The sequence below is a fragment of the Temnothorax nylanderi genome, unplaced genomic scaffold (genome assembly GCF_030848795.1).
Source record: "Temnothorax nylanderi isolate EJ_2023f unplaced genomic scaffold, tnyl_v1.0 TNYL_tig0307_pilon, whole genome shotgun sequence".
NCBI classification, from domain to species: Eukaryota; Metazoa; Arthropoda; class Insecta; order Hymenoptera; family Formicidae; genus Temnothorax; species Temnothorax nylanderi.
In genome coordinates, this window is record NW_027249369.1 from 60,566 (window position 1) to 85,284 (window position 24,719).

The following is a 24,719-nucleotide window of genomic DNA, read 5'->3' on the forward strand; positions in this document are numbered from 1 at the left end:
TTTCTCATGTAATACATCGTGTATAATATTATCTGCAGCATACGCCAACAGGTCACAATCAGTAATTGAATTTTTATCATAAAATTCACGCAAGATTCTAACTGCATTACATTTATCAGTGATACAATTTTGGCTTAAAATGGTTACAAATTGTTTAAATTTTTCACTTACGCCATGAACATTTGACATAGTTGAAAATACACATTCTCGACGCAATGTTCTAGTTCAAACAGGAAGAGCACGGTTGACGGTTTCATGTACAAGCTGGTGTCGCACGATGTCAATTTTACAATATCTGCGTCACGTATTTTAACGAGTTCCAGATCTCGAAACGCTAGCGATGAAGGCGCCGGTGACTGCACGAGTCGCTGAATATCTGCACGTTTTTCGATGAACGTCACCCACGTTGCATGAGGCAGAATTATCCGATTGCCTCGATTATCACCAGTAAGTATATCCGCAGAGGACATAGGTCCCGCGTTGATTCCAACATCCAAAAATTTATATGCTGTCGATTTCAAGGCAAATCTCCTTCCTAAAATACGTGGCGTGTAGCGGGGTTTATTAAAACTGAAAAAATACAATTATGTTTATAAGTTTTTTTGCACAAGTATATACGAAAATTAGCAGTACTTACTCATTGTGCTGTTTCTCGCACGTTTCATCCTGAATCGGAACATAGTAGTTCATTATACCCTTGTTACGTCCTGCAGACTCCACGATTTTCCTTTTTCGCGGAAATTCTTGTGCGGCTAAGAGTAGCCCTTAAGATTAGGATACACAAACCGAGCACGGACGGTTGTCGATCGGGGAGTGAGTTTAGATCTCCTCACATTCCTTTTTTTTATGATCAAATGAAACCAACCCTCCAGATTACGAATTGGTGACGGACGGGGCGTATGGTGACCAGATTCTCAGCAACCTTATCGGGCCCATAACTATAAACCCGGCGACACGACGCGTAAAAGGGGCCTTAATTCCAGACAGGGGTTGATGGGGATCTGTACTGTATCGTGCGACTAGCTCAGATTTCCCGCGCAATGTTCCGACAAACAGAAACGAGATCTAAAACGTGCTTTTGGAAATCTTGTAAGAGCACGTGGCGGAAGTTTCTGTTTGCACTTAGCAATAAAACTGTAATAAAACTGCACTTGAGATTGGAGGCATATGCGTCGTCTGTCGGTAATTCGAGCAGGGTCGCGAGATAAATAAGGGACCCTAATAAAAGAGAAATCGGCGACAGTCGAAAAACAGATGAGTCACTGGAGGAAACGATAGGTTGCACCCCCAGCAAGACAGTGGGGGCCTTACGAGGGGACTCACCAATGAACACCCGGAAAAATCGACAACCGTCTCTAGCTTTCTAGGATAGGCGAAAACTTAAGAATCCAGCTCTTGGGTGAAGACCATCCCACCCAATAAGAAATCCTTCAGACAAAAATTAGAAACATCCCGCCAACCAAAAGTTCCCAAAATGAAAACCTGACACATCCCACACGCAATTCACCCTTCCCATCCTTAGAACTTTCCTATATAAATCGCGACATCGCAGGACTTGCTCTCTTGCGCAGCTCCTCTTCAGGCAGATCATCTCGTCGCCTCCTTTCAATTCACTGCGCCAGATTCAAATCTTATCTTGAGTTCAAGTTAAATTCTGTGCGTGAACTTAAACCCATCGAGTGCCAACGAGAGCCTATCCACAGCACCCAAGGAGAGCCAGCGATTTCAAAGAACCAGCTATTCGATCACCGACAAGTAGTAAGTTCTACACACACCATATATATATATATATATATATATATATATATATGCTCCCCTTCTTCTTCATATATCCACGCGTTAGGGAAGTCTCCCAGTATAGCTCTTCCATCCCTCTTGCTACCCCTGTTCCGAATTAGCCGATTTATCGGTCGATTCCGAACAATCTCCTTTGCTTTGAGTTAGCTGGCTCGGTGGACTCGGGGTATGTTGCTTTGAGTTAGCTGGCTCGGCGGATCCGAGGTATGTTGCTCTGAGTTAACTGACTCGTCGGTGGACTCGGGGTACACTGCTTTGGGTTACCTGGGTAAGCGGACTCGGGGTATATTGCTTAAGGGTTAGCTGACTCGTTGGTGGACTCGAAGTACTCTTTAGATTTATTCTCCAAAGCATGAGGAGACTTCCCCGCACGTGACGGACTTAAATTTTAACAATCCGCTAATTCGTAGTGGATTCGGCCGGTCCCACCAATAAGAAGTCGCGAAACGCCGCGAAACACGGGAGACGTCGCCACAAGCGGGCCCGCAGGGAACCGGAAGAACCTTGTCCCACACAGCCCGGTGCTTCGCGTCTCGCCACTCCACCGCCCCTACCAGCCTTCTCAGAGGAACCCTGTTCCTCACAACAGCGTCGCCCCGTCATACAATCTCGCCCCATTATCCTCCCATCTCGGTTTTCCCCCACACCTTATCGTCCGGTTTGTCGGGTGGCCCCATTTCGCGTGGTCCCCGTCAACCGCGATCCGGTCGCCCTCCTCGAACCTCCCGACTCCCCCTCCTCTTCCCGAGGACCATCCCCGACTCCGTCGACCACCTCCACCGTCACCCTCGAGGACCATATCGATCCCGAGGTCGTTACACTAGATTAACCCATGAAACCTGTTGGAATAAATTTAATTTATGTGTGTTGTGATCTTATATGTTTCACAACCATATACATCTCACTGCATCCGACTTAGTATGTTTGATTCAATTTAATAACACACATACCTTACATATATGTCCGACCTTCGCTTTCATAAATGTATTCTACTCATTTGCCTAATTCTCATTTATTGTTTACCTAGTTTATATTGTCATAATAAATGTTGTCTTATGTTAAACGTTGATTTCAATCTGCATTCATTATAACTGAACACCTCTCCTACTCATCTCCCTCTCGAAATTGCACGAGGTCCGATCCCGAGTTAAAGGGATTAAATTCCTTGACTCGAAAGAGGACCGACGATCGCACCGCTCACGGAAGGCGTCCTAGCGTCCCTACAAACGTTGACCCTTCCTGAGTCATAAAAGTGTGTTCGGGCTCGCGCCACGCGCCGCAGAGCGCGTACCTGCGAGCAGTATTCTTAAGCTTCGAGTTGCGTCCTTCCTTACCCCGACCCCCCTGGTTAGCCTTTCCTTCGCTTCCCAGATTTTCTTATCCTAATCCCGGGGTTGGACGTAACAGAACTTAAAAATTGGGGGCTCGTCCGGGATTTTTGTGTGATTTTTTCGAGAGTGGTGATGAGTACGAGGTCTAAATCAGATAAAGCTGAAGTTGAAGATCTTTATAAGCAAGCCCTAGAGAATCAAGGCAAAATTAAACTTAGCTCTACACCATATACTTCCACTCCCTTTCCTAACATTAAATCCGCACCTAGACAACTTTTCACCCCAAACGTTGGCGAGACTGCGGAGGGCAAGTCAAATATAACCGACGCGTTCGATTTCACCCTTTGCGTTTCTGACGATTCCTGGGATGAAACAATACTACCTGCACCGCAAGATCAGTGTCACGTTTCCGACGATCCCTCGAATAAAAAATTACCACCTGCACTGCAAGATCAGTGTCACGTTTCCGACGATCCCTCGAATAAAAAATTACTTCCTGCACGACAAGATCAGTATAATTCTTTCATAAGCTTCGCAGGAACAATGGCGCACGCTAACCCTTTCGCGACATTAAAATACGCGGTAGAGGCCGTTTTCCTTTCTTTGACGGAAAAAATATTCCGTTAACATACTTTATCGAGGGATGCGAGGAAGCGAAAGCTATGCTGCCCGCTGAGGCAGAATCTCAATTCACTAAAATAATCAGAACCCGAATTATAGGCGAAGCTCGTCGTACCATACAAGATCAGGATTTCGATACGGTAGCCTCGTTAACAAAATATTTAGAATAAGTCTATGGCGCTGCTAAAAATATTTATCAATTACAAGGAGAGTTAGGTTGCATCTATCAAAAAATAGAGGAAGATGTAGTAACTTACGCGAATCGGGTCAAATTGTTGGGAAAACAGATATTAGAAGCACATAAAAATTCAGGACAAGCTGCCGCTCCCGGTCAAAATATTAAAGCCTCGTTAGAAAGGGACATGTGTAAATGTTTCATTAGAGGGTTGAAACCGGAAATTGAACAAAGAGTGACAAGAAATTTGGATGTCCAAGCCACTGTGGCCGACGCATTGAGAATAGAAAGAGAGCTGTACGAAATGACAGATTTACGACAGGGTCAAGGTAATCTTGCAGGCAAAACATCGAACACTAATCGTTTGCGGGAAACCTGCCAGATCTGTTATAAAGAGGGACATTCAGCCTCTAACTGTAGAAAATTAACTCAGCCTTCGCCGCAACCTCATAATAAAATTGATCTTGGAACCGAAATTCTCATATGTCAGATATGTAAAAAACGCGGGCATAGCGCCGACAAATGTCGCCTCCGCGACCCTCAGGCCCGACGATCCGTCAATGTAATTCAAGAAAGTCATGTCACTTGTCAATTGTGTTCAAAATCCGGTCACAATGCTAAATCTTGTAGAATAAATACTATTAACAATCAGAGTAAACCGACCGTAATTTGTCAATGGTGTGATAAACCAGGGCATTCAGCTAATAATTGCTGGAAGAAACAGAATGAACAACTTAATACAGAAAGCAAACCAAAAATTGTTTGTCAAATTTGCAATAATCTCGGGCACATTGCGAGAAATTGCCGAACTAAAACAGAGTCGAATGCAACAGTCAAAAATTCATTGTTCTGTCGTTATTGCAAGGGAGAAGGGCATCTCCTCAAAAATTGCGAATTACGCATTGCGAGCAATAATCGCAGGCAAGCAATTATTAATCAGGGAAACTCCAGTGGCCCCTCGAAGTCGGGTGTGCAGCAGGGGTCCGAACGGATCTCACACCCATCGACATCTCAGAAAACTCAATAGACAAAAAATCAATAGAGATACGACCCGTAACCGTAAATCTCGATAAACACCGTCGCGTGCCGACTATTCAGGTAGATTTCGGTAAACCAATTTCACAGGTTACCCTTATGCTGGATACCGGTTCTGGCCCGAATTTAATTAAAGAAAAATTTTATCAAATAACAATACAGTCAATCACAATAAACTTTTGCAATTAAGCGGTATAAATGAATACCCCGTTTATACCCTCGGAGAGGTTATTTTACCACTTTTTGAAAAGCCAGTAACTTTTAACGTAGTGTCAGATGATTTGCCGATTCCACAAGCCGGTCTATTAGGCAACAACTTTTTTCAGCAAACTTCCTCAAACATAGATTACGCGACGGGACACTTAAACGTATCAGGAATTAGTATACCTTTCCTCTCACCGGAAACTATTACAGCTTTTCCGCGGTCAGAATCTCTATTTTATATAAGAGTGGAAAATCCAGAAATAAAAATAGGATATCTACCAAAATTAAAAATAGCCCACGGGATTTATCTAGGAGATACCATAGTAGAAAACAATTCCGGAAAGGCATATTTAAAAGTTATAAGTACTTTGGACGAAGAAGTGGAAGTTCAAGTACCAACCCTGCGTCTTAAACCATTAAACGAATTATTTGACAATCCTGAGTCAAATATGGAGACGCATAATAACCGAGAAGAAATTGCGATTACGCAAATTAATCCTCGACACTTAGCGAATAATCAAGTTTATTGTAAAATAATTGACGGAACAAATGAAGAAGAAACAAAAGATGACATCAATAATGAAAATAAAAATAATTATGCAAGTCCGAATAATAAAGACGGGATTATAAATGAAATGAAATTATGAGAGAAAGAATGAAATCAGATAAAACTCTTAATCTAGATATTCAGGAGGAAGGTTTCCAAATCTTTCCCGAAATGCTAGATTCCCAAATCCTTGGAGGGGGAAGTAACCAAACCCCTCATGAATTATTAAACGATTCCAAAAATCCTGGAGGGGGAAGTAACCAAACCCCTCCTGAATTATTAAATAAATCTAAAAATCCTGGAGGGGGAAGTTACCAAACCTCTCCTGAAAAGTTAAATAATTCCCAAATCTCTGGAGGGGGAAGTTACCAAACCTCTCCAGAAGATTTAAACAATCCTAGAATTGCAGAGGCAAGTTTCCAGGCTCCTCTAGTATATTCTACTCCCGTCGATTGCGAGGAGGGAAGTAACCAAACCTCACTACGTAATACGACAGAATTTTGTTTAAGAGAGCCGAAAGTTGAGAGCTCTTTAAATCATGTAGAGAAAATAATATTTCCAAGGGTTGGAATACCCATAAAAAGTGCAGATGTTAATAAAAATAATACCTCTCATGTTACTATTGGAGAACTCATGAGAAGAGTAAAATCATATAATCCCAATATGGAGAAAATTTACGAAATTAACAGGAAAAGTAAACCGTCTTCAAAAACTTTGGCATGCGCACAAGCTCGATTCCATGAAATAATGGAAAATTTCAGATTCAAACGTAAATCAAAACAACATCACCTAACAACAGAAGCACCAATTAATGATGTTATTTCACGTGAATGTTTTGTATCATCCGGAGAACCTAAGAAAGATAGGCTTACGGAGATTACGAAATTGCTACGACTAGAACACTTAAATAATGAAGAAAAGAAAAGTGTTATGAAACTTATAAGTAATAGTCAAGATCGATTCCACCTTCCCGGAGAAAAATTAACAGCCACTCATGTATTGCGACATCAAATACCAACAACGGATGATCGACCAATAAATACTCGACAATATAGATTTCCACAAGTCCACAAGGAGGAAATAAATAAACAGGTAAAGGAACTGCTCGAGGCAGGGATCATAAAACCTTCTCACAAGGGAACCTCGCGAAGTGGAAAATTCTGATTTTAATGAAACTTTCCACACATGTAGGAGGAGTAAAAAGATGAATTTAGATATTTTTTGTAGCGGCCCAAAAACGGTTTTAAGGGGTGAAACCACTGCTCATATGTAGAGCGGTTTTTTGCTTTTCTCGATATATTTCGAAAAATATTTGAGATATCAAAAAATGTTTCAAATAAAAGTTTTATAGTAAAATCTCCTCTATTCAACAACATTAACAAAATTTTGAAAAAAAAGTTTTGTTTAAAAATTATTTTAAAAAATATTATATTAATGTTGTTGAATAGAGGAGATTTTACTATAAAACTTTTATTTGAAACATTTTTTGATATCTCAAATATTTTTCGAGATATATCGAGAAAAGCAAAAAACCGCTCTACATATGAGCAGTGGTTTCACCCCTTAAAACCGTTTTTGGGCCGCTACAAAAATATCTAAATTCATCTTTTTACTCCCCCTACATGTGTGGAAAGTTTTATTAAAATCAGAATTTTCCACTTCGCGAGGTTCCCTTGTCAGTCACCTTACAATACGCCTATTTGGATAGTGCCGAAAAAGGAAGACTCAAAAGGAAACAAACGTTGGAGAGTAGTATTAGATTTCCGAGGCGTGAATGAAAAAACTATGGGCGATGCCTACCCATTACCGAACATTGTCGAAATTATCGACCAGTTAGGCAATGCAAAATATTTCACCGTATGTGATCTCGCCTCTGGGTTTCACCAAATAGAAATGGATCCCACAGATAGCCATAAAACCGCATTTACAACTCCTAATGGTCATTATGAATTCGTAAGAATGCCTTTCGGGTTAAAGAATGCTCCCGCCACTTTCCAACGACTAATGGATCTAATATTAACCGGGATAGAAGGTGTATTTATCTATATGGATGATATTATTATTTCCGCTCCTACATTAGAAGAACACGAAAGAAGGTACAATTTAGTAATGGAACGACTCCGCCAAGCTAATCTAAAATTACAGCCCGATAAATGCGAATTTTTAAAAAACCGAGGTAACATACTTAGGACACATAATAAGTAGCGATGGAATTAAACCCAATCCAAAAAAATTGGAAGCCGTAAGACAATTCCCTAGGCCAAAAACACCGAAAAATATTAAACAATTTCTTGGATTAGCAGGATATTACAGAAGATTTATACCAAATTTTTCCAAATTAGCTAAACCTTTAACAAATTTATTAAAAAAACGATACGCCTTTAACTGGACATCTGTTCAAGAAGAATCTTTCGAAATGTTGAAACAGAAATTATGCGAAGAACCGGTCTTGCAATATCCTGACTTTTCGAAACCTTTCATTTTAACTACCGACGCTTCCGGAACTGCCGTAGGGGGCATATTATCGCAAGGAGAAATAAACAAAGATCGGCCAATAGCATACGCGTCGCGAACTTTAACCGACAACGAATTAAAATACGACACTTATGAAAAGGAAGCTTTAGCGATAATATATTGCGTCAAACATTTCCGACCATATCTATACGGGCGAAAATTTACATTAGTCACAGATCATAAGCCTTTACTTTGGTTTAAAAATGCCCAAGATGCAAACATGAGAATTCTCCGCTGGAGATTGAAATTAGCAGAATATGATTATGATGTAGAATACAAGGCAGGAAAAACTAATGTTAATGCCGACGCTTTGTCAAGAAATCCGGTAAATTTCGAAGAAGCAGACTGCAACATAATTAATCATAAAAAACTTTTAAATCCGAATGATCCCAGAGATGCAGAAACAATTGCTAAAATGTTAGAAGAATCCGATGAGGAGGAGGACGAGGATTTCGATCTATACCTTTCAGATGACGAAAAAATGGAAGATTTACCACCTAACGATAACCCACCTGATAGAAACAAAGATTCTATACCTTTTACGCAGGAAGAACTGCGTGAGCCACCAAAATCGGAAATTGTAGAAAAAGCATTAGTCCACGACCCTCCTAATTATAATAGAATACAAACTTGAAGCCAGACAGCGAAAAATATGCATAATCAGCAAGAAAGATCACAGGATCAGGGAAATGAAATCGAGGAGATAGAAGATAGAAACGACCCGCCAGACAAAAAAAGTGGCCCATATAATGAAATAGACGATAAGGAAGACGAATCTAGCGAATCTGACGTCCCTGCTAATGAAAATAAAAACCCGCGGATAAAACCTACCATTATTGATAATCAAATACTCAAAGGCAATATAATAGAAACTCGTGATTTACTATTTTTACGTAAAGACAATGTGGCATACTTTGTCGACACTAATGGGAAACCATTAGATTCTGGATCACAAAAGCTATTCGAACGAAACGAGATCCCACGTTTAAGCCCGCTTACCCTGGGTGAAGCAAAGGCTGTAAAGTATAAAAAATACTACCACATAGCACTACCCATCAGTGAAGGACAACGGGAAGGCCCAACAATGACCTTAACGCAGATTACCACAGTTATAAAAAACTTACAAGACGTAGCCGACAGACTAAAATTAGAAACACTCAGCATCGCAAAAACAGAGATTGTTAACAATGTACCATGGAATAATATAAAATCTGTTTTACAATTAAATTTTACTAACTCAACAACCAAATTAATCATATGTAATGGATTGATTAAATACCCTCCTAGAGATCTCCGTTCTATTATAATCGGTGAAATGCACTGTTCGCCTACCGGAGGACACCGAGGCGTTACAAAGACATATCATAGAATTAAGCATAAATATTATTGGGAAAATTTAAAAGCCGACGTTCAACAATATATACAGCAATGCTTACAATGTCAATTGAAAAAATTAGTGCGAGTAAAGACTAAACAACCTATGATAATTACTGACACACCAGGATCTTCTTTCGATAAAGTAGCGATGGATATCGTAGGACCCCTGTCCAAAACCGAAAGAGGCAACGAATATATTTTAACCTTACAAGATCAATTAACTAAATTTTGCATGGGAGTACCCCTACCAGATCAAACTTCCGAAACAATAGCGGAAGCCTTCGTGGACAGATTTATTTGTGTATTAGGGGCACCTAAAGCGATATTAACCGACCAAGGAAGAAATTTTATTAGCGATTTAATGAAAAAGATTGCTAAAATATTCAGAATTCGCAAATTTCGTACAACTGCCTTTCACCCTCAATCAAACGGATCGTTAGAAAGATCACATCATGCATTAGGAGAATATCTTAAACAATATGCAAATGAGCAAAAGCAGTGGGATAGATGGATTAGTCTTGCAATGTTTAATTATAACACCAGCATACACGAAGCAACAAAACACACCCCGTACGAATTAGTTTTCGGTAAAATAGCAAGAATTCCATCGAACGAACCTCTGGCTCCAGAAGACAAATTAGGAAATTACAACGAATATTTAATAAGTCTCGTCACGCAACTTCACACTATACAAACGAACGCTCGTGAAAACGTCGTCGAAGCTAAATTCAAATCCAAGAGACACTACGACAAAAAAATTAACCCTCGAACCTTTAAACCTGGAGACCACGTGTTTCTGCTAAAAGGGCCTAAGCCAGGAAAATTCAGAGATCAATATACTGGACCTCATGAAATCTTAGAAATACTGAATAAAAACAACGTGAAAATCAGAATCAAGAAAAATAACCGAGTTGTACACCCCAACCGATTGCGAATTTCTCATATCAAACCAAATAAATAAATAAATAAGTAAATAAATAAATAACAGATACAATATACTATAAAGACAACTCAATAAATTTCAGATGGATTCCCGGATTAAAGGAATAACCGCAATATTAATAATAACCATATGGATACGCCAAACTTACGGAATAATAGGATATGATTGTACTTCCCCAATTACCAATTTAACAACCTTATCATTAATAAACGTTGAAGAATGCGATATTCCACTACCAAAGGTCAATTCTAGCCAAGTCTTCATACAATTATTGCAGCTCAACGAATTCGAATCTGTAAAAGTGATACAATGCAAGGTAGAAATCGATCGTACGATCCGGAAATGTGGAATGTTTTCTCATAATTCGGACGTTCTAAACGGAAAATATGCATATATACACGAAGTGACCAGGGAGGTCTGCATACGAATGCATTATTATGGAACTCTCGAATTTAAAGGAACATACATAGTAGCACTAAAATCTAACCAGACCACCAGTCGCCCGGCGATCCTAACTGGCGTTGTGGACGCCGACGGAAAATGTTCTGGAGGATCCTATTCAGACCTTTACGGAACGTGGACAAATGTTTTCGTACAGGCAACTGTCACAATCACCCTGCAAGATTACTTCGCTAACGTTAAACTAAGCACTAACCGTATACAACTTAGATCAGGAGTGGCCTGTGATTTTAGTACCGCCAGATGCACCGACATAGAAGGAGGAAATACCTTTTGGGAGCCCATACCTAATGACTCCTGTAAATTCACTTCATATAGCATCTTATATAGAGGTTACGCGGAAAAGGTAATCGATAACGTAAACGAGCACTCTCAAACCGCTTATACTGTGAATGCCGACGATACAGTCTTTGCTTTAACCAGCACCGGGAAAGACTTAGCGTGTGGATATTCGCTCATTCGAACTGAACACCCAAAATTAGTAATTTGGGAAACCTCACCTGAAACGGACATCGCTAAACGAACCGGCCGTGTAGAAAATCTCGACCTTTTTACTTATATGAATTCGAAATTCGTTTACGTAGAAAAGCACATCCGTAACCAGATTAATCAACTGTACAGGAACATCTTACTACAACAATGTAACCTTGAGTTAAAAATGTTGCAAAACGCTTTAGCAATAGCTACACAATCTCCCGACATCTTCGCCTATCATTTTATGAAGGGACCTGGATATATGGCCCTTCTAGCAGGCGAAGTAATCCACATAATAAAATGCGTTCCAGTCGAGGTAAAATTAGTCCACACCCAAGAATGCTACGAGCAACTCCCAGTAATGTTTAATAACAAGACCTCCTTCCTAACGCCTCAAACGCACGTACTACTACGGCAAGGAACACAAATTAATTGTAATTCTTTCGCACCTCCTATGTATCTTTTGGGAGACTCTTGGTATAAAATTACGCCAAGGCCAATAGAAACACTAGCACCTACGGTCATAAAACCCATGACCAAAACTACCTGGAAGTACACTAGCCCTGGAGCACTCGCTACCAGCGGCATATACACACAAAAGGATCTGGAAGATCTAAAGGATCACATAATGTTTCCCTCTGAGAGACCCGCTGTCCTTAACACCGTAGCAAGAGGAGTAATGGGAGAATCAATCGTGCTGAGTGGAGGATCGTTCGCCAACCTAATCGACGAGGCTTCAATCGAAAAAATTGCACTCTCAGCCTGGGAAAATTTCTGGAGCAAATTTTTAATCTTTGGCAATATTAGCGCTGGCCTGCTTGGAATATATCTTTTTATAAGAGCCATTAAATTAATATTAGATACACTTGTGCATGGATATGCTCTTCATACAGTATATGGGTGGTCGATATATCTAATAGGAGCAATATGGGACTCGTTAACTCACCTTTTATTACATCTGGGACAGGCAAGGCCTAAAACTAAAAATGCCAATGCTCCGAAAGACGATCCGGAACAAGGAGCGTCAGCTAGCGCACCACTCCATGATCTTGAATGGCAGGCAAATGTCCAGCCTGTCGGGTCAACAAACGGAAAACGAACACGCCTATCCTTCCCTACCTTTGAAAGAGAGTACCTATACTTTCGAACTCAAAGGGTAAAAAAAAAAAAAAGGGGGGGCACAAAGGAAAAAGGGACGAATTGCATGACACCTCATTATCTATCATTAACACCCTGCCCCTATAATCGCATGCTGCGACATGCAGATAATCTAACAACGAATTCTTGTAGCCGAAGCCATGGAAATCAAATGCATCAACACTAGCTTGTTGACCCGCGGCCCGCTCAAGGCGAAGGTCATCCGGGTGGACTCCCCCATGGGTCCATCTGGAGAATTCGCGTGAGGACCTCGACGAGCTTGTCGAGGACCTAACACGGAGAATGATGCGTAGGAGTGAGTTCCTCCATCTCCCGCCAGACGAAATTGTGCCCGAAACGGAGGTCGCTGTTCGTGAGGGAAGACGGTGGCAGAGGGGCCTCGTGCTCCGAGTTGAAAGAGGGAACCGGGTTACGGTTGCCCTCAGAGATTGGGGCCGCGCTGTCCAGCGGCCCATGTTCGAGATTTACACCCTCGAGGATCGCTTTCGCGAGCTAGAGTGGCAGGCCATCCCCTGTGGACTAGCCCACCTCCGACCACTCGAAGGAAGGCTGCGATGGTCCCGTAGGTCCATCGCCTTAACGAAACACCTAGTCGAAAAAAGAGAGAGATGGATCAAGATCCGGCTGCTGGTCAAGGACGAGGCCGCCATCATCGACTTCCGAGCGAAGCCCGAGCACGAAGACGAGACGCCAGACCTGGCGCACTTGCTCGTACAAATGGATGTGCCCAGCATAGCCAATTCGAAGAGGTGGTGGCCATCCCTGGGATTATTCCCTACATTTATTTATAAAAACAAAACAAAAAAAAAATCCCAACGAGCAAGCTAGAGCGAGTCTATTGTAACCTTTTCTTTTCTCTTTGCGTTTACCTTTTCTAAACCGTAATTATTTCTTTATTATTAATTTTGCGCTCGCTCTAGCGAATAATTTTAGACTCTTAATTTTACGTTCTCTCATTATTATAAATTTTGCGTTTTATTTTCTTTTTTCTTTTCTCTTTCCTCTTATAGTTGTTTCTTTATTATCGGTTTACGCTCGCTTCAGCGAATAATTTTAACTTTAATTACAGTTTCAATTCCGTAAATCATAATAAGTTTTATTTTATCCTTTCCTTGCCATATGTTTTACATTCACTTTTTAATTCTTATCTAAGTCTAAATCTATGATCTGTAATAGGTTTATATTTTACGCTTATAATAGCCTGTTTGCGAAATATATGTATTAATCATTAAATTTTTTTTTCTTATCTCTATAATCTATATAAATTAAGCTTTATTTCCTAAATTCTAGATGAGTATAATTACATGCGTCGATATAAAAAAAAATAAAAAAAATATATATATATATATATATATTTACTGTAAAAGAAAGACGAAAGAATTAAGGAAGGGGTTTTGGAGGTCGCCTATTTCTTTCCTCTTTCTAAAAACCAAGGGATGCACACAAATACGAACCCTAGCTTAATCTTAATTCCACAAGTCGTAATAGTTTTTTTTTCTCTCCTTTCTTTTCTTTTATTACCATGTGTTGACGTTCACTTTTATAATTCTTATTTCATAATTCCAACCCTATAATTTGTAATAAAATTTTATTTTATAATAACCTTATGTAGGGGAGACCGGGGCTAAACAGTCCGTTTTTTTTTGGTGCCGATTTTTAACAACAAAATAAATAATTGTAGTTAAATGTGGTATACCACTGTAAAGAGTGAACCTTTAGCTACAAAATTTATATAGGAAATTTTTGTCTACGTCGCTTTGTTTAACCGGTATAGAGCAAAAACGACAACGGTGGAAAAATTGAAATCTCAAAAATGCCGGGGTATAACAGTCTGCACTGCATTTTTAATACATATACGTACATCTAATTCTAAAAAATAATAGGATACATGCAATAATTGTTTTTTAAGAGAAAAATATAAAAATTTATTTAAAATTTTTATGCGAAACATTATTAAAAAATAGTTACGAGGGTTCCTCTTTCCGCAGAAGTCACTCGCCCGACTTGTTTCACTCCTCGACGTCCGATGACTCCATTCGGTGTCTGAACGGTTGTAATTCCCGTCTCATCCATATTCCATATGCAGTGAGCCCGAAAATGCCTTGGAAATGCACCCGGACTGCTTACTGACCGATTAGCCCCAAACACAAGTTTCAGGTTTGATCGCCCACGAAATATTAGACATCAACGATAATGAAAAAACTACACTGGATTCGTGTTCAGCATGCATTACTCTTTATCATCACGTACCTCGAGATTTGGAAAGCAAATATTATTGCAGATATTACAAAATTTCCACGCGCAGAAAATGTAACTTTCACCTTTCGAAAACACGTTTGCCCTCGTAAAAATCATAACACGGCAGGTAACCTGCCGAAACTCCGTTGGTCACATGGGTACTATAAGCAGCGTTTACAATGTTAATAGCGAGTTCGCACAATACACAGGTTCCGAGATATTTGATTAGACGTATTTACCCCGTAGACGTTTTAGCCCCGGTCTCCCCTACTCATAATTGTATCTTAGACGATAAACAAGTTTTGCGCCTAATTTCGACATATACGAATTAATCTTTTATTTTCCTTGCCATTTATAATCTAGATTAAGCTTCACTATGTTCCCTTCTTCTTAAGATTTTAAATAAATATAATTGCGTAGGTAGTTTCGAAAAATAGCGTGAGGATGCTTTCCTTCCTAAATTAATAACAACAGAAAGGAAAAAGGGGTACACTAATAAAATATAAATACAAGTAGCATAAAAATAGCCACCTGATTGTCAAATAAGTACGAGGTCCCAGCATATTCCCTTCCATGAATTATCTAATGCGAGAAAAGAAAAAAAAAACTCGCGAATTAAAAAAAAAATATATATATATATATATTTTGTGTCAATTATCAATGGCACCCCGATGAGTTATTCCGTTTGGGAATCTCATTTATCTTATCATAACCTGCCACCATTGCTATGCAAAACGGCTGCTGAACAAATTCAGCTAGCCCTTGTCATCCTCAGCGACCTAATCCGTAAGGATACCACGCCCGCAGACGAGTACATAGCAATCCAGCTAATTAATGGCAAGTGTTAAACCGGCGATATGCCTTAAATACATTAAAGGTTGTAGGCAAGCTGGAAAAGCATACAAAAAAACAAGGAGTTTTGGGCTGCCGCACGGGTCAGTTGAAAAACTGCCACAAAAAAAAGGGGACGCCTCGGGACGGATGACAGCCACGTGGACAACCCGCTCTAGTTAATAATGGCAGAATTATTGCCCCATTAAAGAAAGGAAAGACAGCCTCACATAAACCGAAATCTTGCGCGTTGCGAATAACGTTAAGATATTATCAAAATAAGTAGAAAAATATATATACGTATACATTAAAATATTCTTCTTGCGTTTAAATGTGCATTACCATTCTAAAATCTTTGATCTAACAATCTAATACATACACATACGGGCAACAGCATAAACCAGAAGGACGAAAGAATAAAGGACGAACTTTATGGAGGTCGCCTTTTCTTTCCTCCTTCTCTAAACAGAAACCAAAAAGCTCGCGAAAAACGGAAATCGTCTCTCAATCAATTAGTCTGCAAATGTTGTATTATACACCCCAACATTTGTCTAAGGCGGGGGGTGTTACGTCCTGCAGACTCCACGATTTCCCTTTTTCGCGGAAATTCTTGTGCGGCTAAGAGTGGCCCTTAAGATTAGGATACACAAACCGAGCACGGACGGTTGTCGATCGGGGAGTGAGTTTAGATCTCCTCACATTCCTTTTTTTATGATCAAATGAAACCAACCCTCCAGATTACGAATTGGTGACGGACGGGGCGTATGGTGACCAGATTCTCAGCAACCTTATCGGGCCCATAACTATAAACCCGGCGACACGACGCGTAAAAGGGGCCTTAATTCCAGACAGGGGTTGATGGGGATCTGTACTGTATCGTGCGACTAGCTCAGATTTCCCGCGCAATGTTCCGACAAACAGAAACGAGATCTAAAACGTGCTTTTGGAAATCTTGTAAGAGCACGTGGCGGAAGTTTCTGTTTGCACTTAGCAATAAAACTGCAATAAAACTGCACTTGAGATTGGAGGCATATGCGTCGTCTGTCGGTAATTCGAGCAGGGTCGCGAGATAAATAAGGGACCCTAATAAAAGAGAAATCGGCGATAGTCGAAAAACAGATGAGTCACTGGAGGAAACGATAGGTTGCACCCCCAGCAAGACAGTGGGGGCCTTACGAGGGGACTCACCAATGAACACCCGGAAAAATCGACAACCGGCTCTAGCTTTCTAGGATAGGCGAAAACTTAAGAATCCAGCTCTTGGGTGAAGACCATCCCACCCAATAAGAAATCCTTCAGACAAAAATTAGAAACATCCCGCCAACCAGAAGTTCCCAAAATGAAAACCTGACACATCCCACACGCAATTCACCCTTCCCATCCTTAGAACTTTCCTATATAAATCGCGACATCGCAGGACTTGCTCTCTTGCGCAGCTCCTCTTCAGGCAGATCATCTCGTCGCCTCCTTTCAATTCACTGCGCCAGATTCAAATCTTATCTTGAGTTCAAGTTAAATTCTGTGCGTGAACTTAAACCCATCGAGTGCCAACGAGAGCCTATCCACAGCACCCAAGGAGAGCCAGCGATTTCAAAGAACCAGCTATTCGATCACCGACAAGTAGTAAGTTCTACACACACCATATATATATATATATATATATATATATATATATATATATATATGCTCCCCTTCTTCTTCATATATCCACGCGTTAGGGAAGTCTCCCAGTATAGCCCTTCCATCCCTCTTGCTACCCCTGTTCCGAATTAGCCGATTTATCGGTCGATTCCGAACAATCTCCTTTGCTTTGAGTTAGCTGGCTCGGTGGACTCGGGGTATGTTGCTTTGAGTTAGCTGGCTCGGCGGATCCGAGGTATGTTGCTCTGAGTTAACTGACTCGTCGGTGGACTCGGGGTACACTGCTTTGGGTTACCTGGGTAAGCGGACTCGGGGTATATTGCTTAAGGGTTAGCTGACTCGTTGGTGGACTCGAAGTACTCTTTAGATTTATTCTCCAAAGCATGAGGAGACTTCCCCGCACGTGACGGACTTAAATTTTAACAATCCGCTAATTCGTAGTGGATTCGGCCGGTCCCACCAATAAGAAGTCGCGAAACGCCGCGAAACACGGGAGACGTCGCCACAAGCGGGCCCGCAGGGAACCGGAAGAACCTTGTCCCACACAGCCCGGTGCTTCGCGTCTCGCCACTCCACCGCCCCTACCAGCCTTCTCAGAGGAACCCTGTTCCTCACAACAGCGTCGCCCCGTCATACAATCTCGCCCCATTATCCTCCCATCTCGGTTTTCCCCCACACCTTATCGTCCGGTTTGTCGGGTGGCCCCATTTCGCGTGGTCCCCGTCAACCGCGATCCGGTCGCCCTCCTCGAACCTCCCGACTCCCCCTCCTCTTCCCGAGGACCATCCCCGACTTCGTCGACCACCTCCACCGTCACCCTCGAGGACCATATCGATCCCGAGGTTGTTACACTAGATTAACCCATGAAACCTGTTGGAATAAATTTAATTTATGTGTGTTGTGATCTTATATGTTTCACAACCATATACATCTCACTGCATCCGACTTAGTATGTTTGATTCAATTTAATAACACACATACCTTACATATATGTCCGACCTTCGCTTTCATAAATGTATTCTACTCATTTGCCTAATTCTCATTTATTGTTTACCTAGTTTATATTGTCATAATAAATGTTGTCTTATGTTAAACGTTGATTTCAATCTGCATTCATTATAACTGAACACCTCTCCTACTCATCTCCCTCTCGAAATTGCACGAGGTCCGATCCCGAGTTAAAGGGATTAAATTCCTTGACTCGAAAGAGGACCGACGATCGCACCGCTCACGGAAGGCGTCCTAGCGTCCCTACAAACGTTGACCCTTCCTGAGTCATAAAAGTGTGTTCGGGCTCGCGCCACGCGCCGCAAAGCGCGTACCTGCGAGCAGTATTCTTAAGCTTCGAGTTGCGTCCTTCCTTACCCCGACCCCCCTGGTTAGCCTTTCCTTCGCTTCCCAGATTTTCTTATCCTAATCCCGGGGTTGGACGTAACACCCTCATACATATCGAAGTGGTATCTGTAGAATCCTCGGAGCGAATGGGGATACAAATATTAGCGGACCCCATTTTATTTTGCACTCCCCACTGAAAAATATATCAACTCTCAACTGCACGAGTAAATCTCGACTGCGCGCTAGAATCCTCGCAGACCATTTATACATACAAAAACTGCAAATCTTGCAAATAGCGCCAATGTATGGCTGCTGCATGGTGACCACCACCACATATATGTTAAATGTGATATCTTTGTCAAGAACATTCGTGATGAGATCACCTCATCGGGCATCAAATATGATTTTTTTTTCAAGAGCATACGTGTCTCGCGATGATTTCATCGAACACGTGCAAAACTGCAAATTTTGCAATTTCGCATAAGTCAATAGAGCGTTATTGTTTTCAAGAACATGTCGCGACGTGTATCGCGATGATTTCATCGAACACGTGCAAAACTGCAAGTTTTGCAATTTCGCATAAGTCAATGGAGCGATACCGTTTTCAAGAACATACGTGTCTCGCGATGATTTCATCGAACACGTGCAAAACTGCAAATTTTGCAATTTTGCATAAGTCAATGGAGCGTTAGGGTCGATTCAGACACAGCCGTGCCGTACCCGTACCGTATCCGTATCGTTAACATTAGACAAGGCTGGAGACACATTAGACAAGGATGGAGACAATAGGAATCCTTGTCTAATGTTTCTGTCCGTGATACGGTACGGGTACGGCACGGCTGTGTCTGAATCGACCTTTATTGTTTTCAAGAACATGTCGCGACGTGTCTCGCGATGATTTTATCGAACACGTGCAAAACTGCAAATTTTGCAATTTCACATAAGTCAATGGAGCGATACCGTTTTCAAGAACATACATGTCTCGCGATGATTTCATCGAACACGTGCAAAACTGCAAATTTTGCAAATAGCGCCGATGTACGGCTGCTGCATTAATACAGATCAAATCACCGAAAGTCAATGGCGCGATATCGTATTCAAGAACATACGTGTCTCGCAATGATTTCATCGCACATGTGCAAAACTGCAAATTTTGCATTTTTTTCGGAAGGCACAAATGTACGGATGCTGAGATGAAATTAGATATGATAAAAAAGCAAACGATGCATCATTAGTAGAATATAAATTAATAATAATAATAATAATAATCTTTATTTACGGGTAAAAAACCCTTTAGTATATACACGAGAGAATGTAGTTTATAAAAATTTAAACAAAATAGATAAAAAATACAGTCAGAAAACAATAAGTAATGTTAGGATAGTAAACAAATGAGTTTCCGCTTAAAAGAAGACAAATTGCCGCCGAAGAAATCAACCAAGTTGGCATAATTATTTGCCGAGATGATCATCCTATTCAAACATGAGTTTACGCCATATAAAGTACGGTGATATTCAACATAAAAAATGGGAGATTGTCTTAAGTTCCTGATTGGAATATTTAAATAAATATTTTTTAATAGGTCAGGACTATCGATAAAATTGTTTAATAATTTAAAAATTAATGTTAGGTCAGAAATTAATCTCCTGCTCTCTAGAGTGATTAAATTGAGTCTTCTTGATATGGGATAATAGACGAATCCCAAATTGACGAATCTGGGTGATACGCTCAGTAGTCGAGGACTGGAAGTCGCGAGTGCAAGAAATTGTGTCAGAAAGAGGAACATGGAGCAAGAGTTGTTGGAGCAATCCACCCTTTTAAATTCGAGGGAAGACTTTGCCGCGTGGGAGCAACGATGCGATGAGTTTATCGAATCGTTGGAAGAACAAAGCCGAATTAAACGGCCACGATTATCAATTGGTCTTAAACAGTCGTTGGTCGCCTGTATCGCACGACTCGAAGGTCTGAAAGACTCGGTACATCAACGTTTCGTGCATGTGGGTGCAGGATACAGTGCGAGTGAGACAAGACTCAGATGGCGCGAGATAGATACGGCCTTTGAAAGTCGTATACTGACCGGTGTGGTAATAAATTCCAAACACATCGACCCTCGTCAATTTCTCAAAGATGCGAGAGACATTGTACTCGATCGTGTACGGAACGTCATGCCACGACATGACAATGTAAAGATAAACACAATGTTTAATGGTGAATTTGTTGCGGGCGACAAACGCGCGAATAAAAGTATCGCTACGAGAAACTATGAACTCTTTCATGAGTCCGATTTGTGTAAGTGGTACAAGCGACACGTCATCGAGCCTACCCTAGCATCGCTGGAGGAATTCCAGGAACGTGATAGCGGATGGGCATTGTCGCGTATACTTAATTTGACTGTTAACGTAAACAAATATAATCCATTGCACGCGGGGTGTTTTGTGGAAATACCGCGAAAAATTAAAATGAAGAATGCGGTGATAAACGTGCGATCAAGGGACAATGCATGTTTCGCATGGTCAGTGGTAGCTGCTCTGCATCCAGCCCAAAGACATGCAGAACGGAAATCATCGTATCCTCATTACACGTCGGTGCTAAATCTTACAAACATTGAGTTTCCAATGACGTTGGATCAAATTAAAAATTTTGAAAATCACAACAACGACCTCTCCATCAACGTGTACAGCATCGAGAAAAAAACAAGGAACTTGCTATCTTGCCAATCCGGGTTACTGGTCGAAAGATGGGCAGGCATGTAAATCTGCTGTACGTGCATGACGACATTGTGGGACATTTTGCATGGATCAAGAACCTATCCCGCCTCGCGAGCTCACAAATTAATAAACATGGACACACAAAGTACATTTGTGATCGGTAAGTACCAATAGTTCTTTTAATAATATATAGAATATTTTATATTTGTGTATAAAAAAAAAATTTATAATATTTGTGTTTATTTTTTGCAGATGCTTGCACTACTTCGGCTCCAGCGAGAAATTGGAAGCCCACACCGTCGACTGTCAGGAGATGAACGACTGCGCGATCAAGTTACCGAGCGATAACGACAAGTGGTTGGCTTTCAAGAATCACAACAGGAAGGAACGAGTTCCGTTTATCGTATACGCCGACCTGGAATGTACCCTGGAGAAGATGGAAGCGGATCCGGAAACGTCCAGGTACACATATCAACATCATCACGTGTTTAGCATAGGGTACTACGTGCGTTGCTCGTACGACGACTCGCTAACAATGTATCGGTTTCGTCGCGATAAGGATTGCGTCGCGTGGTTCGCCGAGGAGCTAAGACGTTTAGCTCACGACGTAAAGACAATCTTGTCCACTAATATACCCATGGCGGATTTCACGCGAGACGAGTGGGAAAAGTTTAACAGCGCAACGCACTGTCACGTGTGCGAAAAACCGTTCGAGCCAGACGACGTGCGAGTACGCGATCATTGTCATCTGACCGGTCAGTACAGAGGTCCCGCGCACTCAAACTGTAATCTGAACTACAAAGATTCGCATTGCATTCCCATAGTTTTTCATAATTTATCTGGCTACGACGCGCATTTTATTATAACGGAAATAGCAACAGCGTACGAAGGACATGTAGACTTACTCCCAATCACAAAAGAGAAATACATTTCATTTACAAAAAACGTTAAAAGTACCGAAGATAAAGATAAGAAAACTTGCGTCAAATTGCGATTTATCGATTCGTACAAGTTTCTCACCGCTAGTCTCGACAAATTGGCATCTTATCTCAGCAAGGATAAACTGCGAATATTTCAACGCGAATTTTGTAAAATATACGCAGAAAATTTTGATTTGCTGACACGAAAAGGCGTATTTCCGTATGAGTACATTGACTGCGTCGAAAAGTTGGAGGACTCGCGTTTACCACCGAGCGACTCGTTTTATAGTTCATTGACAGGTGACACCGTATCCGAGACCGATTACGCGCACGCCGTCAACGTCTGGCAGCGGTTCTCCATTCGAACGCTCGGTGACTACAGCGATTTATATCTCAAAACCGATGTCTTGCTGTTGGCCGATATCTTTGAAAATTTTCGCGATAGCTGCGTCGCGAGTTATGGACTCGATCCGGCATATTATTATACTCTACCGGGTTTTACGTGGGACGCTATGTTGAAGCATACACGTATCAATTTCGAATTGCTCACCGACATTGACATGGTCATGTTTATCGAACGCGGTATACGCGGCGGTTTGAGTCAATGTTCGAACAGATACGCGCTGGCCAACAACAAGTACATGCAGTCGTACGATCCATCGAAACCGTCGTCATATCTGATGTATTTCGACGTAAACAACTTATACGGCTGGGCAATGTGTCAACCATTGCCTTACGCAGATTTTCAATGGGTCGACGACGTAACCGATTTTAATGTTATGGATGTTGCGGTGGATTCCACGATAGGCTACATTCTCGAAGTCAACTTGGAATATCCGCAACATCTTCACGACGCGCACACTGACCTACCGTTCTGTCCGACGCGCGATAAACCACCCGGTAAGCGGCAGGACAAGCTCCTCGCAACATTATACGATAAGAAACGTTATGTAATACATTATCGCAACCTGCAGCAGTGTACTCGTCACGGTCTCCGTATAGCAAAGATTCACCGCATATTGAAATTCGCGCAATCTCCATGGCTTCGCGATTATATAGAACTTAATACGAAATTTAGAACATTGGCCAAGAATGATTTCGAGAAAAATTTATACAAATTGATGAACAATGCTGTGTTTGGCAAAACCATGGAGAATGTGCGCAATCACGTTGACGTGCGACTCGTGACTCATTGGGAGGGTAGATACGGCGCGGAGGCATTGATCGCGAAACCAAATTTTCATAGCCGAAGCGTCTTTTCGGAGAATTTAGTAGCAATAGAAATGCGAAAACTCGAGGTGAAGTTCGACAAACCAATCTACGTGGGTATGTGCATCCTCGATATATCCAAGACATGTTTGTACGAATTTCATCACGAGTACATGTTACCGTTGTATCGCGACAAATGTAAAGTCACGTACACCGATACGGACAGTCTCATTTATCACATCGAGTGCGACGATGTGTATGACACCATGAAGCGCCACATTATTAGATTTGACACTAGCGATTACGCGGTCGATAATGCGTACGGTATCCCACTCGCCAATAAAAAAGTTCCGGGCTTAATGAAAGACGAAAATAACGGTGCGATAATGACCGAATTCGTCGGGCTTAGAGCAAAGATGTACGCCTTGCGAGTAGACGGTAAGAAAGATACGAAAAAAGCTAAAGGTGTTAAGAGTAACGTCGTAGCCAGGTCGATAACGTTCGACGATTACACGCGGTGTCTGCGTGACGAAATTGAAATGACGCGACAGCAAGCCTGCATAAGATCCAAACAGCACGAGGTATACACCGTGTCCGAAACGAAAATAGCTCTAAGTCCGTACGATGATAAACGATACATTATACCCGGTTCTACCGAGACGCTGCCATGGGGGCATTATAAAATACCATTGTAAAATACAATTGTAAATACATTTAGATATGTATGAAAATAAATGACTCATTTGTATGTATAATATGTTTTTATATTGTAATAAATTTTTACAATACATTATTTTTGTGTATCCATGAATTGTGTGAATTATCAAATCCTAACCACTTTACATAAACCTCATCCCCCCTTTTGCGCAAAACTTTTTCAACGAGATACACGTCGGGATTGGCAACGCAATGTAACTCGTATTCGTAGAAGCCGCCGGCGACGGGTTTTCCGCAGGAATCTTCCAACAGATACGTCACGGGATTAGTTTTCTGCACTTTGACGATTCTAAACACCTCCGTGGTCCAATTTGGCGTGTATCCTTTCTCGAAGATTGTCTTGAATTTACTCACGCGTACCGAGTCGCCCACTTTGAATCGTGCGGGAGCAGCGATCTTTACGTGGCTGTACACCGTTGTTAGGAGCTTGTCGGCGATCGCGGGGGTAACATCGATGGGTCGCATGCCGATAGTTCGATGCTTTC

At 41.4% G+C, this 24,719-nt stretch overlaps 1 protein-coding gene across 1 annotated transcript; it reads left to right on the top strand.

Moving 5' to 3' along the window:
• Nucleotides 1–8,876: 8,876 nt before the first annotated feature.
• LOC139780945 (uncharacterized) lies at nucleotides 8,877–12,817 on the top strand. Its single transcript, XM_071719687.1, has 2 exons — nucleotides 8,877–9,242; nucleotides 10,822–12,817. The coding sequence occupies exons 1-2, from the start codon at nucleotides 8,877–8,879 to the stop codon at nucleotides 12,799–12,801; spliced, it is 2,346 nt and encodes a 781-aa protein (XP_071575788.1). The 3' UTR covers nucleotides 12,802–12,817.
• The last annotated feature ends 11,902 nt before the right edge of the window (nucleotides 12,818–24,719 follow it).

Coding starts and splice junctions, on each gene's coding strand:
- LOC139780945 (XM_071719687.1), top strand. CDS start 8,877: ATGCATAATCAGCAAGAAAGATCACAGGATCAGGGAAATGAAATCGAG. Junction 9,243..10,821: donor CCCTGGGTGAAGCAAAGGCT/GTAAAGTATAAA, acceptor CAATTATTGCAG/CTCAACGAATTCGAATCTGT.